Raw genomic sequence first — 25,882 nt, forward strand, 5'->3', positions numbered from 1 at the left:
GTGGCTACCGTCACGGTGATGTCCTTCTGCGTAGTACACCCCAAATAATATTAGACTACAATTATAAAAATGTTTTACAAAAACAAAATACATTAATAGTGTATGTTTGTTTGCATTTATGTCGACGTGCCACCACCTTATAATGTTCTACCAAGATAAAAAAATATTGTTGCGGAGCTGGCAACACTATTCACCACCGTCATTTGTTTTCGTTTGTTTAATTGCAACAACGAAAAAAGCGACAATAGTACCGACGGATTTTCCGCGAATAACTTTTAAACGAGATAAAAAATGTAGTTTCTGATTTCGGATTCTGAATCTTGACGCAAATACGCGTCTTTTGATACCACTCATTGTACAGGTCTACAAGTAGGGGTAATAGTCTAGTTGAGGGGTCGACTGCTAATACGCTACCAAAAATATTGAGAGAGGTGTCAAAAGACGCGTATTAACCTCGAGAACAATAATCTGAAGGCAGAAAAGAAAAATTTTATCTCTGTCCGGAGATATTTGCAGTTGAAGTTGGCGATTTCCATGTGGTTGTTGTTGTGTTTGTACCCACCAAAAAAATTGTGCATCACCGTGGCGGTAGCCACGGTTAAACCACACACCCGGACGTGGCATGGCGTAGCCCAGGGTTATTTTTTATAAGCGCGGCCGAAGGCCGCCAACGCCGAAAGGTGTTCTGCGCAAAAATACTATGGATCCGACCCCCGGTTTCGGAGGTACCCGCGGGTCTTTTTTCGGTTTTTCGTTAATATCTTTTGAACGCGTTAATATTTTTATTTTCCGCCTTCGGATTATTAATACTGATGTCAAGACGCGTCTTTTGACACCTCTCTCGATATTTTTGGTAGCGTATTAGCAGTCTACCCCTCAACTAGACTATTACCCAAGTAGGATATGTAGCAGCACGCACATATACAGCCACGCTCACCTGATAAAATGCTTGTTCTTGTTCGTTTTTTTTGTGGATGCTATTTGGCACTGTTGTACTTCTTAGGACCAAACAAAGTTTAGTAGCTGCTATCGAAAACTGCTTAAAATTTTTTTTTCTTATATTACAAATAAATATACTTATTTACTTTCAAACGAGCACTTAATTACATCTCTCTTTAATAACCATATATTTTGGACAATTTTAATTAACAAATTGTGATACTTTTTTACGGGGACGATTGCTAAAACACGACCAAAACCGTCGGGGGAGGTATTAATAGACGCGTTTTTGCCTCGCTTCCAATAATTCGAATACTTTTTCTCTTCGGACTATTGACAACAGGACAAAACGCGTCTATTCATTTTTCTTTCCGCTTTTTTGGACGGGTTATTGCAGTCGACCTCGGTTTCAAACTGTTTTTCGCGGAGAACTTTTGAACGGGTAGAAAAACTTAACTCCCGTGTTTGTATTCTTAATACTGAAATAACTACGCGTCCTCAGATACCCTAATTGAAGACTTTTTTATAGTTTTCTGAAGGACCCATATGGGTGCACTTAAAATTTCCTACTAAATTCGTTCAAAAAATTTACCATCACAGCAACCCATATCTGATATTCCGATCCCTTTTTTGCTTCCCTGTGTCGCTTTCGACGAAGCAACCCCGGTAATTTTGACACTTCGTTCAGTGTCAAAACTCATGTTCCACTGGGTTCCACGCTAGTTTGACACTGACCGAAGTGTCAAACTGCCGTGTGTTAGAAAGGGAAAGAAATTGTTTCCCTCTCATACATATCATACTTGTAAACCTGTACAATGGATACCACTATCGACATGTGCGACCCGAATTTTAAGTGCAGGACTTAAGTTGAAATTTTACTAAATTTGGAAATTAAAAAGCTTATATTTCATAAACTAAGAGTTTCCTAGAGTTGCGCATGATAATTTTGTGATTTTTAGGACCCCCTCTACCCCTACAAATCAGCAAAGGTTTGAAAATCGTGGCACCTTATATAAAATCCAACCCCTCCATGGAGTACTACAGTGAAAGTACTTTGGAAAGTACTCCCATGTATGTACTCTATGGAATACTCACAAACAAAGCGAGAGTGGGATCACCTACTCCTCTCCTAGGACATCGCAATGTTAATTGGAGCACATTTTTTGTATGAATACAGATTAGATATGGAGCAGTCCTATACTCCCAAATGAGTATTCCTTTCATTATATATAGAGTACTCGCGTTTTTGAAGGGTATAACACAACTGGCACTGAAATAGCCTTGCATTTGTGATTGTTTTCTATATGACGTTTCTTGAGCACGAATTTGGTGGAAATAATAGATATCAATAAATAAATAATTCCATTACTGACCCAATCTTTATTTATGTTTGTATTGTTTTGAGGCATTGAAGCAATATGGGCAAGACCTCTAAAGATAAACGTGATATATACTATCGTTTAGCGAAGGAAGAAGGTTGGAGAGCACGTAGCGCTTTCAAATTACTCCAAATTGATGAACAGTTTCACATATTGAAAGGTTTTTAATACATTCCATTTTATAAACTTTGTTCATATTCTCTAATATCTTTAACCGTGCAGATGTTACACGTGCCGTGGACTTGTGTGCTGCACCCGGTAGTTGGACTCAAGTGCTTTCCAAACGTCTCTATGAAAATCGTACAGACAACGAAGAGGTAAAAATTATTGCAGTCGATTTGCAAGCAATGGCACCTTTACCTGGTGTTACGCAGCTGCAAGGTGACATAACAAAATTAAGTACAGCACAAGCTATAATTGATCATTTTGGCGGAGAATTACAGAAAGCGCAATTAGTCATATGTGATGGTGCACCAGATGTCACCGGACTACACGACATTGATGAGTATATACAAAGCCAATTGCTTCTGGCCGCATTAAGTATAACCACTCATGTGCTGTAAGGCAACCCTTATGATAAGTGTTGAGTGACCATAACATCAATCATTAAATATTAACCACGTCAATTTTTTGACCACACCAATCACTCACCATGAGGGTTACCTTCATAAACGTCACTTTGAATGACGCCAATTAATTTCGCGCATTCAACTCGTCAAGAAGCAAAGTTTTCAGCAGCTCACATATATATATATAAATACATATATATTAAATTTTCTAAGTTTGTGAACATTTTTATATTCAACAAATAAAATTTCAAAAGAATATATTTAAAGAGTAAAGTTCATCAGTTTCTTGTTTTGGTATTAGAAGCAGTGTATGTGCGAGAAGTCTACGCAATTAGTATTGTGTGCCTTACTTAAGTTGCGTTAAAGCGTTTGGGCGATAACCTGCGTCAACTACGACGCAAGAATAAAGATGACCACGATGGTCATCTTACATGGCGACCGTGACGATGGTCGTCTTACATGGCGACCGTGGCCATGCCTGCGGCAAAAACTGGCGCCGGGGAAGAAGAAAATTCCCTGCAGTACAAAATCAATTTAAGGTTTTAAAAAAAATATATATATATGTGCGTGGGGTTATGGACGAAAAAAGTGCGTGGTGGTTGTGCTAATGCAAAAATACGTAAAATAATATAAAAGACAAAGAAAAACTTTGCAAAAATTACATGAAGTAGCATAGAATCATAAAAAGACTACAAAAACATTATAAATTACAAAAAGACTACAAAAAAAAAAATCATCTTAAAATTTCAAACACTACAAAAATTACAAAATTTCTAAAAAGTACAAACAAATATATATATCAAAAGAAAAACTACAAAAATTATAAAATTTCAAAAAAAAAAACCAAAACTACAACGAAAAGTGGACTTTTACCCAAAAATTTACATTTAAAACACATATAAAAGAAAATATACATATATACACTTTTGAAAATATAAAGAAGTGTTAGAAAGTTGTGATGGGCTGGAACATACATACATATACATATGTATATATGAACAAAAATTTAATTTTTAATCGGCTGTACCATGCCATAACGGTGATATTAAAAACACAACCACCTGTGACGCCTTTACAGAGCACCGTTAATAGCGGTTAAATATAACCCCAAGCCATTTACTCATCCACAAAAATTCGACAAAGCAAAAGAAGCTAAAAGACAGAAGCAAGAATGAGAGGCAAAGAAGCAGAAAAAGCATCAGTGGGTAACGGCAGCAACGGAAGACAACACCAACAACAACAAATTTCAGCAGTATACAACCAAAGGCAGCAAGCAAAGCAGAAAAAAGGTGGTACAGTACCATAATATATACGTATATAAAATTTTAACTTTGTACATACGTAGGTAGTTTGGCTTTCTCAATATATATACATGTATACTATAAACTTAGCAACAATTTTTCGTAATACACATGTAGCCTTCGCATGTAGCAACACTATTTGACACTTTTGATTATAAACATACTTTTCTTAAACATTTGTTTACTACGCATGTAGCAACACAATTTGACACTTTTGATTATAAACATACTTTTCTTAAACATTTGTTTACTACGCATGTAGCAACATACTTTTTCTACTTTAAAGACAATAACATGTTAAACTAATTAAATTAAGAAATTGAATTTTTCAAATTACTTACATACATAAAACAATTATATTGAAATATAAACATATAAACATTTAAATATCGCCAAAAATTCGAATGCACATTAAATATAATTTCAAATATACGGCCATCACATGCATATTATCACGCATATATTACTATATTCTTTCTTTTTCGAACATTAATATGGAACTGGAATTTTTTATTTTAAATGCGAACATTGCTTCGTAATAAATACAATCGAAAAAATATTTTTTTCAAATTCATACATTTTTTTTAAAACATTTTTTGGAACGCAAATTATACATCAATTTTATATGTATAATACCAAAAATATCAAATCTTTTCGCCAAAATTTTGCGATAGTTATTCAAACCTAATCAATTTTGAAAAATTCTCATTGACTTTAAATATCAACATAGACGGGTTACAGTCAATCAGGGTAATGGTGAAAATTTATTTTATCGGTGAAAGCTTACTTTTCTCTTTTTCCAATTATTTCTTCGGAAATTAAGCATCATAGATGTCTAAACATTTACATATTTTTTTTTGCAACAAATACAGTGCCATTCAAATAGTTAACAATTCCTTCGAAGCATCACACGAATACAGTGTATTCCAAATATTTCAACATATCTTACATTTGCGACTCTTTTCAAACTGTGTATTATATACAGTGTCTTTCAAATATCCCAACAGTTTTTTCTCTTTGCATTATTAAACGAATACAGTGCGGTTAAAATATTTCAACATTCACTTGCATTTACAAAATAAGTCTTAAATACAGTGCCTTTTGAATATGCGAATCTTTACCATTTACCAATTAACTCATCGATTTTGAATATTTCGAATATTCTCTGATTTTTAAAAAAAAAAAAAAATTTTTTTTTAAATTACAAACCACAATTACTGAGCGAATGAATAGTTTCAAATTCATTCTTATATAAACAGTGCCTACAGCGTTAGTTTTAACATTTTTCCGAATTTTTTTTTATGAAACATTTTTTTTCTGCCACGGAGGTAAACATTTTCAATAAATGTAATAAAGTTTTCAGATGTCAGTTGTCAAATGTCAGATTTTGATTCCAATTTCAAAAATTTACGCTCTAATTTCACTAAAGTTACTAAACGAGTTTTAAATAACCGATCTATCTCAGCGAAAAAATCAATAGAATATGAAGATGCTTTAATTAAAAGCTATAACCAAATAATAATACAAGTAAACTCATATTTTGAAAATCGAGATAAACCTAGTTCAATAATCGAAAGTTTGTCAAAGTGCAGAGAACAACTCACTAAATGTTTTTCTAGAATTAACTGCAATATAAAAATACCCAAAGATCTTTCTGAATTAATACAAGAAAGCGAATCAAGTTCTGATTTTGACACTGAGGAAGAATTATCTGACGCATCGACAACTTCAGCTTACAAAGCTAGTATTATTAAAAAAAGTCACGTATCTTTTCTTGAGGATTTCCCTGGATTTTCCAATTCACTCCACAATAATAATTTAGACACAATTAGCGAAGAACAACCAACAATGGCGACTTCAGAGCAAAAGAAAACTTTTATTACTATGTGTGCATCCATAATTAGAGAAAACTACAGCGGCGATCCGCTTTCACTTGCATCCTTTATAGATAAAATAGTTTTGATAGAAGATTTGATGGAAGAAAATTTGACAAATACTTTCATTTCGTTTATAAAATCCAAGTTAGAAGGGAAAGCGCGTGAGGCAATTCCAAATGAAGTAACAACAATTCAACAAATAAAAGATGCATTAAAAAGTAGAATAAAACCTGACAACTCAAAAGTTGTTGCAGGAAAAATTGCATCGTTAAAAGTTTTTAATAATAATCATACTGAATTCGCTAAACGTGTTGAGGAACTCTCCGATGCTTTAGAACGATCATTAGTTATAGAAGGAATGACTCAGGAAAAAGCGCACGAAATGGCAGTCGAACAAACCGTCAACGTTTGTCGGCTTAACACTCGCTCAGACCTAGTAAAATCAATTTTAGCGTCAACTACGTTTACTGACTCTAAGGATGTAGTTGCGAAAATGATCGTAGAACAAAATAACCAAACAAGTGAAAGGCAGGTACTAGCGTTTAGATCACGTTATAACAGGCAAAATAATAGTTTTCGAGGTAACTTCAGGTCAAATCAATATAATAGGAACAACTTTTCGAGGTACAACAACAATTTTAACAGAAACAACAATAGCAATTATAGGCATAATAACAACAATAATTATGGCTCGCGAAATAATGGTAATTTTCGAAATAACAATAGCAGGCCCGTAAACAGAAACAACAGCAATAACAACAGTAACAACAACAATCGACGTTCAAATACTACAAATAACGCTAGTGTACGCACTTTAAACGCCAACGGCCCTCAGGAGCGAACACTGGGGGACCAGAATCTGAATTAAATAACGTTTTTCAAAATAAATCAATTTATTGTTTAAACCTGAACTACTCAGATTTTATCGAACTGAATTGCAATGACTCTTTTAAAACATGCACTTTCTTAGTAGATACACAGGCTGACATATCAATTATAAAACTTTCAAGTTTAAAACAAAATGTTTCTATAAATAACAACAATATTATAAATATAACGGGTGTTACGACAGATACAGTTTCAACATTGGGTACCATTAAAACAGAACTTTTTTATTCAAATTTTTCAATTCCACATACTTTAAATGTAGTAGATGACAAATTCAATATACCGTCAGATGGTATTTTAGGCAAAGACTTTTTGAAAAAATACAATTGCATCATAGACTATGCAAACGAGAGCATAACTATTGGCATTGGCAAAAATATTCATAAAATTTCAATTTTACATAATACAACCGATAATACATTGATAATTCCTCCTAGATGCGAAGTTTATCGCTTATTTAAGCTGAAAAAATCTAAACATCCAGTTTTCATAGACGCACAGGAAATTTGTAGTGGTGTGTTCACCGCAAAGTGTATTGTTGACACCAACAATCCGATAATAAAGGTATTAAACGTCACTGACGAGGTAAAATACGTAAGAAATTGTAACATAGTTACGGATGAAATCACCAACTATAACGTGTATAAAATCAATGATCTTTCAAAAGATTCGAAAAGGTCAGAGGAATTAAAATCAATTTTAGAAAAACAAATGCCAAACTATGCCAAACCAAAACTTCTCGATTTATGTCTAAAATATGATGATATTTTTGCACTAAAGACCGATCGTATGACACTTAACAACTTTTATGAACAGAAATTACGATTGACAGATACAAATCCTGTTTACATAAAAAACTACCGTTTACCATATTGTCAGAGAGAGGAAATTAATAAACAAGTTGATAATTTATTGCAAAACGATCTTATAGAACACAGCTATTCCAACTATAATAGTCCATTGATACTTGTGCCAAAGAAAAACCCAAATGGACAGAAATCCTACAGGATGTGTGTTGACTTTAGAGCCGTAAACAAAAAATTGATAGCAGACAAATTCCCACTTGCACGAATAGACGATATTCTTGATAATCTAGGCAGAGCCAAATATTTTTCTACATTGGATCTGTATTCAGGTTTTCACCAAATCCCATTAAATAAAGATTCTAGAGACATCACTTCATTCAGCACTGATCGCGGTGCTTTTCGATGGAAAGTTTTACCATTTGGTTTAAACGTAGCTCCGAATTCATTCTCAAGAATGATGTCAATTGCCTTTTCAGGAATTTCTCCAAACCAAGCCTTTTTATATGTTGATGATCTTATAGTCATTGGGTGCAGCGAAGCTCACCATCTTAAAAATTTAGAACAAGTCTTTCAAACATGCAAAAAATTTAATTTGCGTCTCAATCCCGAAAAATGCAACTTCATGCGTTCAGAAGTCACTTTCCTAGGACACAAATGTTCGTCAAAAGGTCTACTTCCAGACGATTCCAAAATAATAGCAATAAAAAAATATCCGAAACCTTGCGATAAAGATGCAGTAAGACGATTCGTGGCATTCGCCAATTATTACAGAAGGTTTATACCAAATTTTGCTTCCATAGCAGCACCTTTAAATAAACTTAGCAGGAAAAGAGTGGAATTTAAATGGGATCAATCATGTGATATAGCATTTGAAAAACTTCGAAAATCTTTAATTTCTCCTCAAATTCTCCAATACCCAGACTTCAAAAAGGAATTTATAATTACTGTCGACGCTTCAAAAATTGGTTGTGGTGCCATTTTAAGTCAAAATAAAGATGGCATTGACTTACCAATTTGTTTCGCGTCCAAATCATTTAATAATTCAGAACAAAAGAAATCAATAATTGAGTTAGAGCTTTTAGCTATATTTTTTGCAATAAAACAGTTCAGACCATACATATATGGCACACACTTTACAGTCAAGTCCGATCATCGTCCATTAGTTTACTTGTTCAATATGAAAGATCCCTCTTCAAAACTTTCACGTATCAGACTTGAACTGGCAGAGTACAACTTCACTATTGAATACATAAAAGGTAAAACGAACGTAGGAGCAGATGCACTCTCTCGCATCACAATAGAAGAAATAAAAAATTCAGGAACATCAATTTTAGCAGTACAGACAAGATCACAGACAAAACAAGAACAATTAATGCAACAAGAAATACTCAAAGAAGAAAAAGTAAAAGAAAACATAAAATTACAAGTTTATGATAATTTTTCAAACAAATTTTCAAAGAAAATACCCAGAGTAAAATCACAAATAAATTATGATAAAAGTGGTAAAATTACGAATTTTGAATTAAATGCGCATTTAAAACACAAAAAGATTGAGTTAATTAAGGTTGCGTGTGCTAACAAAATAATACATTTAGATGAATTACTTTTGAAGCTACAAAAAGAAGCTGGCAAGCGCAATATTAATATAATTGAATTGCAAAAAAATGATAATCTTTTTAAATATTTTTCGATATCAGATCTGAAAACCACTGGGAATAAAATTTTAAAACATTTAGAAATCGTCCTAACCGAACCCGTAGAAACTGTGACAGACGAAGACAAAAAACAACAATTAATAACAACTTACCATACCGACCCAATTTTAGGAGGACATTTCGGTAGCAAAAAAGTTTATGCAAAACTCAGAACCAAATATTATTGGAAAGGCATGACGCGCGATATAGCGAAATTTGTTAAAAACTGCGAAAAATGTCTTTTGAATAAGGTTAAGCCAAAAACAAAAGAAAATTTAGTCCTAACCGAAACACCATGTAAGCCATTCGACATTGTTGTCATTGACACTATAGGACCTCTACCTCAATCCGATAATGGTAACAAGTTCGCTGTCACCATTATATGCGATCTCAGCAAATACTTAGTAACGATTGCGATACCTGACAAAAGTGCAAAAACGGTCGCATCAGCTATTTTTGAAAATTTCATACTAATATATGGCATTATGAAGACGATTAAAACTGATTTAGGTACCGAATACAAAAATGAAATTTTTTCAGAGTTAACAAAACTATTAAAAATAGAACATAAATTTTCCACAGCGTACCATCATGAAACTCTTGGCACAGTAGAGCGAAATCACAGAGTTTTCAATGAATATTTAAGATCTTTTCTAAATCCCAATTTTTCCGACTGGGATGTTTACTTGAAATATTTTACTTTTCTTCACAACACAACAACAAACACAGTATTCGATAATAAATTCTCACCATATGAATTAGTCTTTGGCAAAGCAGCTAATTTACCAAAAGAACTGCAAACCGATAAAATAGACCCGATTTATAACATAGCAAACTATTCGAAAGAAGTTAAATTTCGTTTTCAAAAAACTCACGAATTAGCGAATAAAACAGTTACAGAACACAAATTAAAAAATCAAACCGGATATAACAAAAGTTCACAACCAATATCTGTCAAGGTATTTGACAAGGTATTGCTTGAAAAAGAACCCCGCGACAAGCATAGTAGTATCTATATTGGTCCGTATACCGTAATAGGTATTGACGGCGTAAACGTCACGTTAATTGATGACGAAACGAAAAAGAAAAAAATAGTACATAAAAATAGAATAAGAAAAATTAATTAAATTAAATTTTAAATTCAAGATTATTTAAAGTTAATCTCTATTGTTAAATTAGGAATAAAATGTTTTTCTTCCAAACCTGAAAAAAAGACAATGAAATCAAATAAATTTAAACAATCATTAAAAATTAAGAACTTAATTCATACAGTAGAATTAAAAAACAAAAAAATTGTTTTTAATTATAAAAATTAAATTTAAGTCCTACTTTAGAATTAGACTTTAGAATTTCATTTTTAATTTAGATCTAAACATAGATGTAGATTTAAATTTAGTTTAACAGTCTTAAACTTTTATTAAGATAAAATACATCACGTTTGGGACAGAAGAATTTGGCCAATTCTTCTTTTCCAAAGGGGGATGATGTAAGGCAACCCTTATGATAAGTGTTGAGTGCCCATAACATCAATCATTAAATATTAACCACGTCAATTTTTTGACCACACCAATCACTCACCATGAGGGTTACCTTCATAAACGTCACTTTGAATGACGCCAATTAATTTCGCGCATTCAACTCGTCAAGAAGCAAAGTTTTCAGCAGCTCACATATATATATATAAATACATATATATTAAATTTTCTAAGTTTGTGAACATTTTTATATTCAACAAATAAAATTTCAAAAGAATATATTTAAAGAGTAAAGTTCATCAGTTTCTTGTTTTGGTATTAGAAGCAGTGTATGTGCGAGAAGTCTACGCAATTAGTATTGTGTGCCTTACTTAAGTTGCGTTAAAGCGTTTGGGCGATAACCTGCGTCAACTACGACGCAAGAATAAAGATGACCACGATGGTCATCTTACAGTGCTAATGACTGGAGGAAATTTTGTTGCCAAGATTTTTCGCGGCAAGGATACTAATTTGTTGTATTCTCAGTTGCGTATATTCTTTGAAAAGGTATCAATAGCTAAACCTGCTAGTTCGCGTAATTCAAGTATTGAAGCATTTGTAGTATGCCAAAATTATCGCTGTCCTGAAGGATATGTGCCACAAATGATCAATCCTATGATCAATGATGTGCAAATAATTGTCAGTGAGACAGATTCGAAAATTAATCATAAACTAATACCGTTTGTGGTGTGCGGCGATTTAAGAGGATTCGATGCTGATATGTCATACAGCTTAAACGTAAGTATAAATGTTTGCTTAAGATGAACAATATAATAGTAAAAACTTCGCATATTTTTGCAACGTTTTTTCCACTAATAAAATTCCGAAGAAATGAATAAAAATGTGTGGGGGGAGGGTATAAAACATGCATTATTAGGGCATTATTTTTTAGGTACTGGCTAATTTAACTACACTTAATTTTTTTTGGTGGGCGTGAGGCCATGGGCTGATTCTGGATAGGTAAGTTTAACCTATTACAATATCCAGATCGCACTTGTGCCAGTGATACGCGCCGTGACGTTTCACCATCTTCATCCGGTAAATCTAGATTATAGGAATAACATTATCGAGAGGAGTAGCTAACCTGTTTAAGTAAGGCAAATAGCTTTCTTATGCAAAACACTGTAAATTAAGAGAAATCTCTGTAATCACATGAACGGTTCTTTTTTCTAATTTTGCTTTTTTTCTTTAGCTCGATGAGAACTCGGAGTACACCTACAGAGAAGTAGTGCAGCAACCTATTTCTCCAGCTTACAAAGAAATTCTAGATAAACTTAAAAATTGTTCTATTAAACACGGTGCAATTACTGTTCAGCATGAAAACGGCGCTGGAATGATTAAATCTTCAGAATCAAATGAGGATAAGGAGCATTAAAAAGGTGTCGATAAACTAATTGGATTCAAATGACTATATATATTGAGTTTTGAATCGTCTTTACATTTATTTAAAAATGTTTTACAAAAACAAAATACATTAATAGTGTATGTTTGTTTGCATTTATGTCGACGTGCCACCACCTTATAATGTTCTACCAAGATAAAAAAATATTGTTGCGGAGCTGGCAACACTATTCACCACCGTCATTTGTTTTCGTTTGTTTAATTGCAACAACGAAAAAAGCGACAATAGTACCGACGGATTTTCCGCGAATAACTTTTAAACGAGATAAAAAATGTAGTTTCTGATTTCGGATTCTGAATCTTGACGCAAATACGCGTCTTTTGATACCACTCATTGTACAGGTCTACAAGTAGGGGTAATAGTCTAGTTGAGGGGTCGACTGCTAATACGCTACCAAAAATATTGAGAGAGGTGTCAAAAGACGCGTATTAACCTCGAGAACAATAATCTGAAGGCGGAAAAGAAAAATTTTATCTCTGTCCGGAGATATTTGCAGTTGAAGTTGGCGATTTCCATGTGGTTGTTGTTGTGTTTGTACCCACCAAAAAAATTGTGCATCACCGTGGCGGTAGCCACAGTTAAACCACACACCCGGACGTGGCATGGCGTAGCCCAGGGTTATTTTTTATAAGCGCGGCCGAAGGCCGCCAACGCCGAAAGGTGTTCTGCGCAAAAATACTATGGATCCGACCCCCGGTTTCGGAGGTACCCGCGGGTCTTTTTTCGGTTTTTCGTTAATATCTTTTGAACGCGTTAATATTTTTATTTTCCGCCTTCGGATTATTAATACTGATGTCAAGACGCGTCTTTTGACACCTCTCTCGATATTTTTGGTAGCGTATTAGCAGTCTACCCCTCAACTAGACTATTACCCAAGTAGGATATGTAGCAGCACGCACATACACAGCCACGCTCACCTGATAAAATGCTTGTTCTTGTTCGTTTTTTTTGTGGATGCTATTTGGCACTGTTGTACTTCTTAGGACCAAACAAAGTTTAGTAGCTGCTATCGAAAACTGCTTAAAATTTTTTTTTCTTATATTACAAATAAATATACTTATTTACTTTCAAACGAGCACTTAATTACATCTCTCTTTAATAACCATATATTTTGGACAATTTTAATTAACAAATTGTGATACTTTTTTACGGGGACGATTGCTAAAACACGACCAAAACCGTCGGGGGAGGTATTAATAGACGCGTTTTTGCCTCGCTTCCAATAATTCGAATACTTTTTCTCTTCGGACTATTGACAACAGGACAAAACGCGTCTATTCATTTTTCTTTCCGCTTTTTTGGACGGGTTATTGCAGTCGACCTCGGTTTCAAACTGTTTTTCGCGGAGAACTTTTGAACGGGTAGAAAAACTTAACTCCCGTGTTTGTATTCTTAATACTGAAATAACTACGCGTCCTCAGATACCCTAATTGAAGACTTTTTTATAGTTTTCTGAAGGACCCATATGGGTGCACTTAAAATTTCCTACTAAATTCGTTCAAAAAATTTACCATCACAGCAACCCATATCTGATATTCCGATCCCTTTTTTGCTTCCCTGTGTCGCTTTCGACGAAGCAACCCCGGTAATTTTGACACTTCGTTCAGTGTCAAAACTCATGTTCCACTGGGTTCCACGCTAGTTTGACACTGACCGAAGTGTCAAACTGCCGTGTGTTAGAAAGGGAAAGAAATTGTTTCCCTCTCATACATATCATACTTGTAAACCTGTACAATGGATACCACTATCGACATGTGTGACCCGAATTTTAAGTGCAGGACTTAAGTTGAAATTTTACTAAATTTGGAAATTAAAAAGCTTATATTTCATAAACTAAGAGTTTCCTAGAGTTGCGCATGATAATTTTGTGATTTTTAGGACCCCCTCTACCCCTACAAATCAGCAAAGGTTTGAAAATCGTGGCACCTTATATAAAATCCAACCCCTCCATGGAGTACTACAGTGAAAGTACTTTGGAAAGTACTCCCATGTATGTACTCTATGGAATACTCACAAACAAAGCGAGAGTGGGATCACCTACTCCTCTCCTAGGACATCGCAATGTTAATTGGAGCACATTTTTTGTATGAATACAGATTAGATATGGAGCAGTCCTATACTCCCAAATGAGTATTCCTTTCATTATATATAGAGTACTCGCGTTTTTGAAGGGTATAACACAACTGGCACTGAAATAGCCTTGCATTTGTGATTGTTTTCTATATGACGTTTCTTGAGCACGAATTTGGTGGAAATAATAGATATCAATAAATAAATAATTCCATTACTGACCCAATCTTTATTTATGTTTGTATTGTTTTGAGGCATTGAAGCAATATGGGCAAGACCTCTAAAGATAAACGTGATATATACTATCGTTTAGCGAAGGAAGAAGGTTGGAGAGCACGTAGCGCTTTCAAATTACTCCAAATTGATGAACAGTTTCACATATTGAAAGGTTTTTAATACATTCCATTTTATAAACTTTGTTCATATTCTCTAATATCTTTAACCGTGCAGATGTTACACGTGCCGTGGACTTGTGTGCTGCACCCGGTAGTTGGACTCAAGTGCTTTCCAAACGTCTCTATGAAAATCGTACAGACAACGAAGAGGTAAAAATTATTGCAGTCGATTTGCAAGCAATGGCACCTTTACCTGGTGTTACGCAGCTGCAAGGTGACATAACAAAATTAAGTACAGCACAAGCTATAATTGATCATTTTGGCGGAGAATTACAGAAAGCGCAATTAGTCATATGTGATGGTGCACCAGATGTCACCGGACTACACGACATTGATGAGTATATACAAAGCCAATTGCTTCTGGCCGCATTAAGTATAACCACTCATGTGCTAATGACTGGAGGAAATTTTGTTGCCAAGATTTTTCGCGGCAAGGATACTAATTTGTTGTATTCTCAGTTGCGTATATTCTTTGAAAAGGTATCAATAGCTAAACCTGCTAGTTCGCGTAATTCAAGTATTGAAGCATTTGTAGTATGCCAAAATTATCGCTGTCCTGAAGGATATGTGCCACAAATGATCAATCCTATGATCAATGATGTGCAAATAATTGTCAGTGAGACAGATTCGAAAATTAATCATAAACTAATACCGTTTGTGGTGTGCGGCGATTTAAGAGGATTCGATGCTGATATGTCATACAGCTTAAACGTAAGTATAAATGTTTGCTTAAGATGAACAATATAATAGTAAAAACTTCGCATATTTTTGCAACGTTTTTTCCACTAATAAAATTCCGAAGAAATGAATAAAAATGTGTGGGGGGAGGGTATAAAACATGCATTATTAGGGCATTATTTTTTAGGTACTGGCTAATTTAACTACATTTAATTTTTTTTGGTGGGCGTGAGGCCATGGGCTGATTCTGGATAGGTAAGTTTAACCTATTACAATATCCAGATCGCACTTGTGCCAGTGATACGCGCCGTGACGTTTCACCATCTTCATCCGGTAAATCTAGATTATAGGAATAACATTATCGAGAGGAGTAGCTAACCTGTTTAAGTAAGGCAAATAGCTTTCTTATGCAAAACACTGTAAATTAAGAGAAATCTCTGTAATCACATGAACGGTTCTTTTTTCTAATTTTGCTTTTTTTCTTTAGCTCGATGAGAACTCGGAGTACACCTACAGAGAAGTAGTGCAGCAACCTATTTCTCCAGCTTACAAAGAAATTCTAGATAAACTTAAAAATTGTTCTATTAAACACGGTGCAATTACTGTTCAGCATGAAAACGGCGCTGGAATGATTAAATCTTCAGAATCAAATGAGGATAAGGAGCATTAAAAAGGTGTCGATAAACTAATTGGATTCAAATGACTATATATATTGAGTTTTGAATCGTCTTTACATTTATTTACATTCATACTTACTTACCTAATAACAGTAATATCAATTTCAATAGCTTAGCTTTGAACATCGACATAAAACGTTTAAAATAAGACTACTACGATCTGTCGAAGATAACATAATGTAATAATTTTTTAAACATGTTTATTGATAATTATTTTAAAAGTATCTGAATTAAAGTTTATGTCTAACCGCATATTTTGTTGTTTCCTATCATCAAGACTAAAACATTACCATTCAAAGGCCCTTTGTCTTAAGCAGGGCAGAGCTGGGCATCATTGGAACACACTTTTATTTGTGTCATTTCAATGGAACCCCATTCAATTTTTTGTGATCTTTGAGCGCGTTCGAACTGGTTCAGTCATAGCACCTGATTGATTAATTAAATACAAACTTAAGCGCGGTTGGCACAAAGGTGACCAGGCCATCAGATTAGCTATAGTTCGGAGGTAGTCATAACAACTCTAGTGCAGAACTGTAGCTTGGCGGAAATCTCTGATTGCCTTACTCGGAGGGCTAACCCTGCTTCAGATGGCTTTACAGAAGCCTCCAAGTACGGCCAGTTGAAAAAAGATATTTTACTTCAAAAAAGAGTAGAATGTTGAATAATAAACCAATCTATTCCAATTCTTAATTCGATTTGAATCTTAGAGTACTATTCTCAAGCTTACAACTAAAACACATATTTTCAAGAATTTCCGACTAACTTGAAGATACTTTGTCACTTGACATAGACCATTTATTTCTTGCGATAGTAACACTTCTTTAGGATATTATGCCACGAACCGTTTAAAATTTTGAAGCACCAGGCTCTTTCAAACTTGTTGAATTCTCAGTGTTAAAAGAAATAGATTAAATAATGCCAAAAATTTCAATCTTTTGAACAAACTTTAAGAACTACGTTTTTTTTTAATTCTGTGCGATAACTATTCAATACTCTCAATTGAATCAACATTTATAAATAAAACTGATATAAAATCAATTTTGTACGGTGAACGCAAAAGGCTTCTTTACCTTAGAGTTGCTTGAAACGCTAGGTTTTACACCATACTTGTATACTTTATTTATACTTTCCGGAAAATCGGGAAGTAAATTATTAAAATTCTCAACGCTATGTATTTGTTGTTGTGTCCAAATTCCATCACCAGTAAAATGATACTCACATTCAATTAAATATAGTATCAGCGTTAATATTTCGCTTTTTTTCAATTTATATATGCTATCAATTGGCAGTTGTAAATCTTCTTGATATTCCGGTTCATACAGCTGCCTCAGCTTTTCTTCAATGCGTTCTCTACGAAAGTATAATAAAAATATACATTAATCAAAAGAAATATTTTAACATAGTTAACAAATAGTTTTTCATACATAGGATATAATAGCACATATATATTATTGTATATGCAGGCGAGTGTAAAATTTTTGGAGCGCAAAAATTCCAAACATTGCTTTACTTGCAACACTGGTATGTGACACCAATTTGGATGTCTTGAAAGTAGAGATCGTAAATGTAGTTGATCTTTCTCTAGAACATTTTCCAAAAAGACTAACACATCACGACCCTTTGTGCGATCTGTGCCGTCATGCGCAAACCTATAAAATAGAAGTTTTAAAAACAATGAAAGAAGCCATCAAATAAAAGTATTAAAGTGTAGTTAACATACTTTGCAAATTTTTCGGAGGCACCTGATAAAATATGTAATGAAGCACAGCGTACTTTTAGATGATTCAAATATTCCAGTCTAATACGTGCTTTATTTTGATAGTGAACTAAGCGTAATATACGCGGATTAGTAGATAAAACTTTGAATTCTTCTATAGCGAGTAGATCTTTAAGTCGATCTAATATTGTATCAGGACCAAGTGTAAGTATTTCCAAACATCTTGTAATAGCTGATTCATTTATACCATACGCTTTGATATATTCCAGGGACTTTAGTAACCCATCACAAGAAGACATCACAATTTTTGGTCGCCGATAGACAATATCACGTATATCTTGACCGTTTATACTTGGAATTTCTTGAATTATGCGACGTATGTTATCGACATCAGCATACAGTAAGTATGCATTTTTTATAATACGTTCTTTTGGAAATTGCAATTCACCAAGAAGTAATTGTATAACTGCCTCAACGGACTTGAAGCTGCGATGGCGAATTCGAGTATAAACAGTCCATAATTTTTTAATTTCATCATCATTCATATTCAAACGTTGACGAAGGTAGGCATTGAGTACATATTCGCGCAATTGCCTGATTAACATATCATCATTCAATTCACCGAAACGTTTTGCGTATAACTCAACGTCGGTAAAGCATTTACATAAATTCTCCAACATATTCGTTTCGAATGGAATATATCCAAAGGATTTCAATTTAGTTACAGTGTTATTCATAACTCTTACGTATTTTGTTAGAAGCATCAATGTGATAGGATCAAACCCACATTCAGTAAGTACTTCGTAGCGATTTTGAATTGTAAGTGCGTTTTGGTATAATATTAATGGCTTTGAAAGTATAGACTCAACATCGAAATTTAGTTTCTTCAATGCTTTACATGAATTGAGTATGTCCTTTCGTTTTATCTTACTCAATTTCGGATATTTTTCTAGTGCGTTCGACCAATGGTGATGAGTTGAGCCTTTAATAGAATCTTGCACATAGATATACATATGTAAATAAATACTTTTTAGTTACTGCTTACCAATTTGATTAGTTAAAATATGTGCATTAATGGGCTCTTCAATCGGCACATCCAGTATCGCCGGACGTTCTGATGGTGTTTTGACAATCTTTTCAATTATCCGAATCCTTTTTCGTTTTATTGGCTCCTCAACCGGCATATCCATTACCGTGGCAGGTTCCGGTGGGATTTTCATATTCTTCACTTCCATCGTTTTTGGCGTTTCCATAGCGGTATATCTCCTATACAATATTGCATTGAGTGGCCTTATGACTTGCCTTAAACGTGGTTTACTGTTTAAAAGCATTATGTACAAAAAATCTGAATTTTTTTACACCAAATTTTCTATTTTATTATCGAAAACAAAATATTTAACGAAAACAGCTGTTAAATCATGGTGGAATAACGAGGTGAAGTAAATAAAAAATGGTATATTGTTGTACAAGGCTTTGAATTGAAAATTATCAAGAAGAAGCAATCAGCTGTTGAGATAACACCACCTCTACTGAATTCGCCTTGATGGAAAATTATGGAGAAGAAGCCATGAGCTGTTGGGATAACACCACCTGGTACTGAATTCGCCTTGCTTTTTTACAAACAAAAGAAAGTGTAATTGTGAATATCATCAACCATGAACTAAGCGGGGACTAGACTGCACCTAAGTTCGAAATCATTAGAATATTGTAAGTACGTATAAATACCTATATTTTGAGCTTCACTTATGAGTATTAAGCAGGCAGAAATATTGACAAAACGTTTCCAGTAACGCTTCAGGGGGATAACGATATGCCCGCTTGGGTACATTTGGCCACTGTGTTGCGAACGTTTTCCTATGGCCACTTTAGATATTTTACCCGCCAAATAACTGTAACGGGTATGGACAGTCCTTTACCGAATATGAAATTGGTCCGCCCGATAGCCGCAGGAAATTTGTTTGCCTACTGCCAAAATATTAAAACCTTAAACCATGAAGTGGATAAGATTTTGTAAACAGTATTGTTTAACCGTTACTCTTAAATTCAGAACTCAATACTATCTTCGATTGTCAATCATATCTGCTATGCGCTTCTAAAAGCACAAAGTAACCCTACCTACCTTTAATATTTTGATCACAATTTTCAATGTTATTACTGTCCTCTTCAATTTGCACAGTCCCTTGGAGAACTGGGTAGTTGCATATGTTTGGGTATGACACATTGCTTGCTCTTTCGACTGACCAGCTATCCTTGAGAATGTGCAACACAGATGCTTACGCTGAGTGTATCCTTTTTATCTATATTCATTTCTTATCTACCAATTCAATTCGTTTTTCTACGCCTCTAGTGTTTTTAATAAACCCTCAAAGGCCTGAATATGTACTTATGTATATATTTTTCTCTTTTAATCTCTGCCTTAATATGTTTTATGTATCCAATCTGTAAGATATTAATCATAAGCTGAATACACATTAATGTAAACATTAAAAATACTTTGTACCTTATTAAATTATATAGATCTTCAAGATCGTAAATAAATAAATTAAATTAGTATATGAATACATAGTAGATACTCACCAGATTTTATAAGGAGCATACTACTTAAAAAATATGCATTCGGGTAGGTTAAGCTAGATTGAACTGACTGGTCCGTGAGGAGCCACAGTATTACCAGAAGTTTGTTTGTTAAAAACCAGGACCTATGTTAGCAAAAAAATTCGCCCGCTTTGCATATACAAGATTTCTAGGACCTATGCCACTTCCTGCTTCTGGGTTTGATAGCTGTATCACTCCTAATAGGTGGAAACTTAGCCTGTCCAGCGCAAGGCACGAGTACAAAACGTGCTCGATCGTTTCTCCTCCATTCCGCACTTCATCTGATATCAAAAGCTAGGCCTCCCTTCACAACACGTGACGGCACAAGGCAAGTTTCCTTGGATTCCCGTTAGAGGATATTGATGACAATTTGTGATCGGTCGCACCTATTGGGTGGGCCGAAGCACTACAACGACAACAACAACGGCAGAAGGCAGTGTCCAGGCAGAATACCCGTCATGAGCCTACAGTATTTTTATGCAGTTTAGTGTCTACCAACTTGCCTTTGGTTCATCCATGTTGGACTTCATGTACACATCTATGAGCTTCTCAAATGTTTTGACCAAAAATGATGTTAAGCTAATGAGCTTGTAGTCTTTGGGATTCATATGACCGATCTTCCCCGCCTTTGGTAGGAAAGCTACACGAGTCGTTCTCCAAGAATGCGGAATATGATTTTGTCTTATGTCGTGAAATTTGAAGCATAGCTGGTAATAAACAAACTGGGCCCGGCAATTTCAGCTTAGAGAAAGTCATAACTGCCCATTCGATCTTGGTATTGGTCACCAAGCCCGACAAGTGTAAGTGCTGTCTGTTGGCTGTTCCGAATCATCTATCGATGGGAAACTTGTACCGAAACGCACCTCATGAGACTCCTCACTATTACTCGACCATTAACTTTCGTTATTGGTCCCTGAACTATATCTCCCCTTTGCTATGAATTTCCTCAATCGCTTTGTTTCGCTGGAGCAGTCAATGGTCGCACAGACATTTTTCCATGAAACTCTCTTCAACCTGAAAATTTCAACCTTGTAGATACTGAAAAGATCCTTATGCTCGTCCCCACGCGCTTCGCTTTCCGCGGCCATTGCCAGTTTAAACATTTTTTTACCTGTCTTCTAAGAAGACTCAGCTCGTTGCTCCACCATGGCGGCTTTGCTTTTCCTCTGAATCTTCTTAGAGGGCAAGCACTGTTATGTTGTTGTTGTTGTATTAACGATAAATACACTCCCCAAAGGCTTTGGGGATATACGTCCGGTACGTTCCGGTAACAAAACACCATTAAGGTACTAGCCCGACCACCTCTGGAACAATTTATATGACCACATTAAACCTTCTAGGCCATCCCGCCCTCCCCATACCCTAGTTCCATGAGGAAACAGGATTCGCCACGGGAGGGTGAGGTTGACAATCGGGTTGAATTTATTTCTTTCTTAGTTTTTGTACAACTAAGACTAATATGTCTTTTATATTTACATCATCAAATGGATATTATCTTATTATAACAATAGTTGGAAAATTAATAATTAATAGTAATAAAACATAATAATAACAAATTTATGTAAAAAATGGAACGCTTAAACTAATACAATAGAATTTAATAAATGAAAATAGGAAATAAGACAGATAGCAAAGGAAGTTTTGAAAATAGAAGACGAGAGAAAAGAAAAAGGAAGATATTGGCAGTAAATGGTATGTAGTCAAAAGGCCAGATCACAAAAATGTCTGTATATTTCCGTTTTAAAGTTGTGTCGATTCAAACGAGCTTTAACACTGTCTGGAATCATGTTCCACATTTTGATAGCGCTAATGAAAAACATTCGGCTGGATGCTAGTGTACTATGTCTGGGAATTACCAAGGTATTGAGTCTCTGAGATCTGGTTAGTTGAAGCTTGTCATACAGATATTTAGAGGTTTTCCCCTCTAACAGCTTGTATACGAAAATGCAGTTTCTTGCGGCCAAATATTGCATAATGCTCCAGCCCAGAATTTTGTCACGCCATGGTGATATATGGCTATAACGACTTATGCCATAAACATACCTCGTTACATTATTGAATGCTACATTCACCTTGTTAATAGATTGTAAGTCAAGTTTGCTATAGACTATTTCTGCATAAGTGAAATGAGGTACAATTAATTGGAGGGCGAGTTTTCGGCGTGTTTCCTGTGGCGTAAACGCTGCAGAGAATCTTAACCTACGCAGAATTATATGATCACAGCAGCTAAGCTTATTATTTATTATAAACTCCAGGTTCCTTATTTTATCAGTGATCACAAGGGTAGATGTACCAATGCACACAGGCGGAATGTCGTTTGGATTTATATCGCTTTTGGAAATATGCATGACACACGATTTGGCTGCATTCAAACATAAATCATTCTTCTGCGCCCAGGACAATACAGCAGACAGATCACTATTCACTTTATAGCATAGATCTTCCACAAGACCAATACGATCGGAAAGATATAACTGAATATCATCAGCATTCATGCCTAACACTAACGAATTGACATACAGAAAAAACGTCATTAACAAAAATACTGAACAAAAGCGGGCCAAGGATAGATCACTGCGAGACACCTGCCTTAATACCCTTAAACTCTGATGATGTATTCTCACTTTTCACTCTTTGAAATCTTCCAGTGAGATAACTAAACATGAGTTTCATGGAGGATTCAGAGAACCCATAAAAGCTCCTGAGTTTCCACCATAAAAGTGCATGGTTTACTGAATCAAAAGCTTTAGAGAAGTCTAGGAGGCAGAGAATAGTTAGATCTCCAACGTCGAAATGCATTCTAATATCATCTAAAATTTTTACCATAGCAGTAGCACAGCTGTGATTTGGCCTAAATCCAGACTGCAATGGAGAAAGCAAGTTATTTTTTTTTTGGATGGGCTCTGTAATTTGTTTGGCCATCAGATTTTCGCATACCTTAGAAAAAGCTGGCAGGATACTTATTGGTCTATAGTCACAAAGGGTGGACGCATGGGGCTTTTTGGAAGAGGCAAAATAACTGCTTTTTCCAGGCTTCTGGGAAGCAGGCAGTTGTGAAACAATGATTGATTGTATGAGTTAATGCACTTAAAATATAGGGCAGCACAATTTTGACAAATTTCAAGTATATCCCATCATTTCCAACAGCCTCAGACCTAATTTCCAATACAGCCCTTTGCACATCATGTTCACTAACACAAAGAAACTCAAAGAGATCTTGATTTACATTGTTCGCAGATATTTCATTGGCTATAGTAATATTGTTGGAGTTTACCGAACAAGTAAAGAACTCATTAAGGACATTCGGGTCAATTTCACACTGATGGTTATTTTTTCAATAGACATGCAGTTTCTTTAGGTTGTTCCATAGTTTTCTAGATGGGAGAGAAGGATTTAGTTTTTGTTGACAATACCAGTTTTTTGCTTGCCTAATCACAGTTGTTGCTGTAGGTAGGTAGGTTGAACTGGCCGGTCCATGAGGACCTCACATAGACTGATTGAGTCCGTAGTGTTATCAGAAGTTTGTTTTAACGACCAAACTGAAAAACCCTATCAAAAACCAGGACCTATGTTATAAAATAACTCCGTCCTCTTGGCAAATACTAGAAGCTTCCTAGGACTTAAGCCACTTGCTGCTTCTAGATCTGACAGCTGTATCACTCCTAATAGCTGGAGTCTTAGCCTGGCAAGTGCAGGGCACGAGCACAGAACGTGCTCGATCGTTTCCTCCTCCAACCCGCAGGTCCTACATCTCCTATCACTGACCAAGCCTAGTTTAAAGGCATGTGACGCCAGAAGGCAGTGTCCAGTCAGAATACCCGTCATGAGTCTACAGTCCTCTCTTTTTAATGATAGGAGCAACTGTGTTAGTCTAAGGTTGTAAGACCTACACATAATCTTCGACACTTTACAGCCCCGCGCTTGAACCCACGCCTTTCCCGCTTGGTCGATCATGTGCACCTCTCGCCTTCGCTTAATTTCGCCCAATCTAATTGGGACATCTACGGAGCAAGCTTCAAGGGATGCGCCCTTTTTAGCTAGTTCATCCGCTTTTTCATTCCCATCTATTCCCATATGCCCTGGGACCCAATATAGATGTATGCTTCTCCCTGTCCCGATTCTCTCCAGAGACTGCTTACACTCTAACACGCATTTAGATGCTGTGCTATGCGAGATTATTGCCTTAATTGCTGCTTGACTGTCAATATAAAAGTTAACACGGTTGCAGCTTCCAGGGTTTCTACTGCTTTGGTTACGGCTAATATTTCCGCTTGAAAAACGCTACAGTAATCCGGCAGCCTGTAGGATCTGCTTATTTCCGGATCAGCGCAGTATACCGCAGACCCTACTCCTTCCACTGCTTTGGAACCATCGGTGTACACATGTATCGCCTCGTCCGCCATTTGCGCACCCTTGCGCCAACCGTCCACCTCTATTGTGGCCTTGAGATCTCCCTCGAAGCGCAGATAGGGAATCATGTAGTATGTTCGTCTTGTGATTGATGACGCTATACTACTATGGCCATATGGTCGGCGCTCAAGCTGCCCCGAAGCACCGAGCCTGGTTGCGGTCGTTAACGCTTTGTTCTTTGCTACCAGGTCTACAGGTGGGATGTACAAAATGGCATACAGTGCAGCCGTCAGGGTTGTTTTCAGGGCTCCCGTAATGCTAAGCAGCGATAGTCTGCATACCCCCTCTAATTTTTTGAGGTATGTTGTTTTTTGTGTGGCTTTCCACTAAACAAGAACTCCATAGTATAGAATAGGGCTTACAATCGCTGTAAAAACCCAATGAGAAAGAGAGGGCGATAGGCCCCACGTACACCCCAGCATTCTTTTACATGCGTAGAGTGCCGTTGAGGCCTTCTTGACCCTCTCCTCCACGTTGAGCTTCCATGACAGCTTACTGTCTAGGATGATTCCTAAATATGTTGTGCAAGGTTTCTCCTGTAAGGTGACCCCTCCTAACTTAGGCCTGGTCCAATTTTGGACCTTGTACCTCTTTGTAAACAAGACCATATCCGTCTTCTCCGCATTGACTTTCAACCCGACATTAGATGCCCAGGTATGAATATCGCGAAGCGCCCGATCCATCAAAGAACTAATCGTTGGAAGGCACTTTCCACTTATGACAATTGCAACGTCATCTGCGTAAGCCGTAAGTTTTACGGGTCCCTCATCGGATTGCCTGAGCAGTTGGTTGATGACCAGCGTCCACAGCAGAGGTGATAGCACCCCTCCCTGCGGCGTGCCCCTGTCCTCTGATTTCGTGGCCTCGTACAATCCCCATTGTGATGTAATCTTTCTGCAATTTAACATGCAGCCGATCCATCTGATTAAGGCAGGATGTACTTTAATGTAATTAAGACCATCCATAATCGC

General features: G+C 35.8%; 4 protein-coding genes across 5 annotated transcripts in view; 3 read left to right on the plus strand and 1 right to left on the minus strand.

Annotated features, from left to right (window-relative positions):
* The first annotated feature begins 1,785 nt into the window (after nt 1-1,785).
* Nucleotides 1,786-12,408, plus strand: LOC137253255 (tRNA (cytidine(32)-2'-O)-methyltransferase-like). Its single transcript, XM_067789855.1, has 5 exons — nt 1,786-2,478; nt 2,541-2,872; nt 2,976; nt 11,383-11,705; nt 12,160-12,408. The coding sequence occupies exons 1-5, from the start codon at nt 2,358-2,360 to the stop codon at nt 12,340-12,342; spliced, it is 960 nt and encodes a 319-aa protein (XP_067645956.1). The 5' UTR covers nt 1,786-2,357; the 3' UTR covers nt 12,343-12,408.
* Nucleotides 12,409-14,211: 1,803 nt separating this feature from the next.
* LOC137253325 (tRNA (cytidine(32)-2'-O)-methyltransferase-like) lies at nt 14,212-16,441 on the plus strand. Its single transcript, XM_067790058.1, has 3 exons — nt 14,212-14,827; nt 14,890-15,545; nt 16,000-16,441. The coding sequence occupies exons 1-3, from the start codon at nt 14,707-14,709 to the stop codon at nt 16,180-16,182; spliced, it is 960 nt and encodes a 319-aa protein (XP_067646159.1). The 5' UTR covers nt 14,212-14,706; the 3' UTR covers nt 16,183-16,441.
* mTerf5 (mitochondrial transcription termination factor 5) lies at nt 16,373-19,352 on the minus strand. Its single transcript, XM_067790045.1, has 4 exons — nt 18,952-19,352; nt 17,910-18,888; nt 17,614-17,838; nt 16,373-17,539 (listed from the first exon to the last, which is right to left on the minus strand). Exons 1-4 carry the CDS (start codon nt 19,235-19,237, stop codon nt 17,224-17,226), a joined length of 1,806 nt encoding a protein of 601 aa, XP_067646146.1. The 5' UTR covers nt 19,238-19,352; the 3' UTR covers nt 16,373-17,223.
* A 78-nt stretch (nt 19,353-19,430) lies between these two features.
* The window catches only part of Gnpat (dihydroxyacetone phosphate acyltransferase), a 66,177-nt gene continuing 59,725 nt past the window's right edge, over nt 19,431-25,882 (plus strand). Inside the window, exon 1 of one of the 2 annotated variants that reach the window (XM_067789993.1) lies at nt 19,431-19,617. The gene's annotated coding sequence lies outside the window, so the exon portion shown is untranslated. The remainder of the gene's footprint in view (nt 19,618-25,882) is intronic. The other variant, XM_067789985.1, reaches the window with a different exon arrangement.

The sequence above is a fragment of the Eurosta solidaginis genome, chromosome 1 (genome assembly GCF_040869045.1).
Source record: "Eurosta solidaginis isolate ZX-2024a chromosome 1, ASM4086904v1, whole genome shotgun sequence".
In the NCBI taxonomy this organism is placed as follows: Eukaryota; Metazoa; Arthropoda; class Insecta; order Diptera; family Tephritidae; genus Eurosta; species Eurosta solidaginis.